Source organism: Myotis brandtii, unplaced genomic scaffold (assembly GCF_000412655.1).
Source record: "Myotis brandtii unplaced genomic scaffold, ASM41265v1 scaffold369, whole genome shotgun sequence".
Taxonomy (NCBI): Eukaryota; Metazoa; Chordata; class Mammalia; order Chiroptera; family Vespertilionidae; genus Myotis; species Myotis brandtii.
The window spans coordinates 311,543-316,315 of record NW_005364180.1 but is presented as its reverse complement, the minus strand read 5'-3'; the positions used below and the strand labels follow the sequence as shown (position 1 = coordinate 316,315).

Sequence of the window (4,773 nt, the reverse complement as noted above, 5' to 3'; positions counted from 1 at the left end):
CCTCGCACGGCGGAAGGCAGGGCGCCTCCTCGCATGATTTCAATCGCACGCCGGGCCTCTAGTCAATCAATAAAAAAGATTTAAAAGATAAAGGGGCTCTTGTGATTGTGAGTCCCCAAGGGCAGGACTCGGTGTCCCCATCCCGTGTCCCGGAGCCCCCTGGCAGAGCCTGCTCTCCTGGGGGCCTGGAGGTGGGTTTTAATTTCGATGCATCTTGGGGAACCTGCCTAGACAGTTGGCTGGCCAAGCCACCCCTGGGCTGGGAGGGGTACCGATGGGCTGGGGACGGTTCCGCTCCTCAGCGGGGCAGGCCTGGCTGCTGAGCCCAGAAACGCTGACAGCGGGCTCAGCGTTGCTGCCACTCAGCACAGACGGGCGCTCCCCAGGGAGACGCCAGAGGCAGCCGGGGTGCGTGATTGCCGCTGTCACTGCTAAGCTGGGGGCCCAGGCTGCCGGGTGTCATGCAGTGACTGGCAGAGGGAGGCAAGGAGATCCTGACGGGGGGGCCTGATGCTGAGTCAGGGGACAGGGGCTCCCTCCCCCTGCCTGAGTGAAGAGGGGAGGGAAACTGGTCTCCGCAAGGATCCCTCCCAGGCCGCCTGCCCGTGGCCCCTGGTGCCTGGCCCCGCCCTCCTGTTGTTCTACGAGGCCCCAGCATCCGCTGACCAGCGCCGGTCGGCCAAGCGCAGCGGCTGGAGGGGAAGAAGGACCGAGGCTGCCGCTGGAAAGGTCAGCAGCCCGAGGGACCGGGAACATCCAGGATGCAAATGTGGAATTTACACTCCCCGTGCCCGCTGGCCTGCCTGCCTGTGTGTGTGCCAGCCAGCAGCCTGGGCAGCCTGGGCACAGCCATGTCCGGGGCCTTGTCCGGAGCTGGGTAGTCTGGGGCTCCCCACTCTGAAGGCACTTCCCCACGGGGGGCCCTGGGGTGCGTGGGGGAGAGGCCTCAGCTCCGGCTGAGACGTCCCAGGAGCCTGGCATGGGAAGAGTAATGGATGCCAACCAGTCCTCTTGTCGGTTTTTCTGGCTTCGCCCGGATGCTTTCCAGGCCTGACTCTGTCCCTCAGACTTCATGATCATCCCACACGGAGACCTGGATCCTGCTGCGAGCCGGGGGCTCTGCATGAAACCTCCTACAACCCTGCCAGCACTGGCCTGCTGCCCCAGGGCAGGGAACGGAGGGGCAGGGAGGAAAGGCCCTGACGGGACCGCAGCCCCAGGGTGAGGGAGCCGGGACTCACGTCCATGTCTCTGTCATCACCTGCGTCCCACGAAGCAGCTCTCCCATCTTCCTCAGCCCCGCCATCCTGGCCACCTTCCCTCGAGTCACTTAGCCTAGCAGGCTGGACAGATGTCCTCGGCACCAGGCACCAGGCACCAGCCCCGAGAGGCTGTATGTGCGTACATGTGTGTGTGCATGTGTGTGCACGTGTGTGCGTGCATGTGCGCGTGCGTGTGTGCGTGTGTGTGCGCGTGTGTACGTGCGTGTGTGCATGTGTGCGTGTGTGCATATGTGCGTGTGTGTGCACGCGTGTGTGCGTGTGTGTGCATGTGTGTGCACGTGTGTGCGTGCATGTGTGCGTGCGCGTGCGTGTGTGCGCGCGTGTGCGCGTGTGTGCGTGTGTACGTGCGTGTGTGCATGTGTGCGTGCGTGCGTGCGTGTGTGCATATGTGCGTGTGTGTGCGCGTGTGTGTGCGTGTGTGTGCATGTGTACCTGCGTGTGTGCGTGTGTGTGTGCGTGTGTGTGTGTGTCCCATCCAGCTGTGCAGTGCGGGGTGCTGTGCAGTGAGCACTGGGCCAGGAAGCCCGGGCTCAGGACCAGACCCTCGCCTGGCTTGCTGAGTGACCTCAAGACCCTCACCCAGCCAATCGGGGCCTCAGACAGTGACCCCAGGACACGGGTCAGGGATCTTCCTGCCCCGCCCCCTCCTCCATGCGTCTGGAAACCCCACGGCTGAGCCGGCCTCCTCCTCTCTTTGCCCCCGGCAACCAGCATAGAACTTGGCACCTGTGGGTGCTTGACACGGCCCGTCCTTGCCTGAGTGACACCCTGCCACTCGAGTCCCCGGGGACGCCGTCCACGGCCCCCTCAGAGGCTTCAGGCAGGCGCTTCTGGGCGCTCCGTCTTCGTTTGCAAACGTACTCGTCCTCTCGCTGGCTTCTGGCCACTGGGCCGCCAGCCCTTAATCCTATTGACATTCGGGGAACCAGTTTCTGCTGCTGTTGACAGAGCTCGCCCCGCCTGTGCCCGACAGGCTGGGATCAGAGTTCAGAGTTGTTGTTGGGCACTTGGGGGCCCTGGGGGAGGGGAGCAGAGGCCTCCCCGTCGCCAGGTGGACGGAACAGCCTCCCTGGGATGGAGACCAGCCCTGGACGAGCTGGCAGATGAGGGAGGACCTCACAGTGTGCTGGGGGCTGTGGCTCAGCAAGGCCCTGGGAGGCAGGTGGACAGACTCCGGGCCACACAGTGAGGTGGACGCCAGGAGGGATCCGGATACATTCCTAGCTGGGCGTTGGCTGTGACAGAGAGACCTGGGGGGCGTATGGACAGACTCCGGGCCACACAGTGCGGTGGACGCCAAGGGGGGATCCGGACACATTCCTCAGCTGGGCGTTGGCTGTGACAGAGAGGCCTGGGGGGCATGGGCTCCGAGGGCAGAGGGTCAGGCCTGAGGGACCCAGCACTAGCTGTGGACAGGCCAGGGGGGCTGTGGTTGCCGGAGGAGGGGGAGGTGGGGAGGGGAGGGCTCTGGAAAGGGAGAGGCCTGGGGGAGCAGCCCGTGGAAATCGCTGCCAGGAAACAAACACCCATGAGTGCCAAGGGCGCTGGTGTCGGCTCTGTCCTCAGGGATGCCAATTCCAGGCGCTTGGGGCCAGCAGAGCCCACCGCCCCCCCCCCGGGCTTCGGCCCTGGGGGGCGAGCGGGGGCTCTGGGCGTCCTCCTCAGGGAGGCCCCACCCCCAGGAAAGCCTATTCGGGACCCAGTCTTCATCCGTCACCTGCTCCTGGGAAGCAATATTCCTGGGGGGCCCAGAGCTCGGATGGCATTGGGGAGGGGAGGCGGGGTGGGCCCAGGCCTGGGGGGTCTTCTGCAGCCCTTCACTGCAAGGTGGCCTGGAATGAAGGGGCGTGGCGGCCCGATAGCCAAGGTTGCAGGTTCGATCCCCAGTCAGGGCTCATGCTAGGACCAGCCCATGAATGCGTCAGTAAGTGGAACAGCAAGTCGATGTTCCCTTGAGCCCTTCCTCTCTCTCTAAACACCAATCAATACGAACATAATTTTTAAAAAGAGAAGGAGCGTGGGCACCAGGCGGACTGTCCGGGTTCAAATGCCCCCTCAGTCTCTTCAAGGCTGTGGGACTAAGAAAGTGCCCAACCGCCCGGCTGGGTGGCTCAGTGGCTGAGCGTCGACCGATGAGCCAGGAGGTCACGGTTCGATTCCCAGTCCGGGCACGTGCCTGGTTGCAGGCTTGATCCCCAGTGTGGGGCGTGCGGGAGGCAGCCAATAGGTGGTTCTCTCTCATCGCTGCTGCTGTCTCTCCCCTCTCCCTTCCTCTCCCACATCAATAAAAATATATTATTTTTTTTTAAAAAGTGCCCACCCCCGGGCTCCGGGTTTCTCCCGTGTCCAGGGGCCACTGCGCTCGGCTTCCAGGAGTTCGTGCCGAGAAACGAGCATCACGTCACGGGGAACTCGCGCCTGGCGGGTGCCTTTCTGCTCAGCAGACAGTCACCAACGTAACGGCTGTTTGAGGCTTTCTAACCACACTGACGCCGCCATTCAAACATCAAATATCAGATTGACAGGGTGCACAGAGCTCGACACAGCACGCCGCGGGCCCGCGAGCACGCGCCCGGAGCGGCACACGCACGAGGCTGGTGATCGCAACGTTCCGTGTCATCGCCAGAGACCAGAAACAAGCTCAATGAGCTTCCGCAGGGGCCCCTCCCGCTAAGGAATGTGCGGTGCGGCCCCTCCACACAACGGAGACGCAGCCGGAAGTGAGAACCAGGCGCTGTTTTTCGGCTGACATAGAACAAGAAGCACGATGTAGTTTGAAGGGAAGGAAGCCGCGTGGAGCAGGATGTTCGTGCGTTTTAAATGAGAGCTTGCGTGAAGGCGGCGGTCTGGAAGGACACGCAGGGCCCGCGGCCCCACGCCTCTCCGGAGAGGGCGCTGGCTGGCCAGGGCGGAGAGCGAAGCCGGTCACGGAGTGTTTTGAGTTTTGAATCATGTGAATGCATCGCCCATTCACAATGTAGATTACATTATTTTTTTAAATTCCTTTTTTGCACATTATTTTTAAATATCCATTTTTTCATTCGTGCCCCCGCCCCTCCCGGCTGAGATTGAACTTCAGGTGTGCTTGGTCTCGGGTGCCCAGGGGTGAGAACGGCGACTAGGGGACCTCAGAAGCTGGGCTCAGGGGTCTGGGCAGTGAGGTGGGACCCTCAGGTGCTGGTGGGCCAGGCCTGGGCCCTCGAGCCCAGCCCTCGGCGGGAAACGGGTGGGACTGAGAGCGGCGTGGACACCTGCCCGACCCTGGCCCCCGCGCCGGTATGGAGGCCTCGAGGCAGGTCCGCCATCGCCACCTGCCCGTGTCCCGCTGGTTCTGGCTCGAGCAGCAACCGACGGGCAGTGCGGGCATGTGACGATGCAGAGGGTCCTGGTTGAGGTCCCCACGGCCCTCATGTGAGGAAGGATTGAGCGTGCTGCACCCTCCCATCCGGTGTGACATGCCGCCTCCCCGGGTCCGGCCCTCTCGCACCAC

General features: G+C 63.3%; 1 protein-coding gene across 1 annotated transcript in view; it reads left to right on the top strand.

Annotated features, from left to right (window-relative positions):
* Positions 1–4,561: 4,561 nt before the first annotated feature.
* SYT7 (synaptotagmin VII) overlaps positions 4,562–4,773 on the top strand; it is a 100,057-nt gene continuing 99,845 nt past the window's right edge. Inside the window, exon 1 of the mRNA XM_014544542.1 lies at positions 4,562–4,650. Coding sequence (XP_014400028.1) covers positions 4,562–4,650 — 89 coding nt within the window. The remainder of the gene's footprint in view (positions 4,651–4,773) is intronic.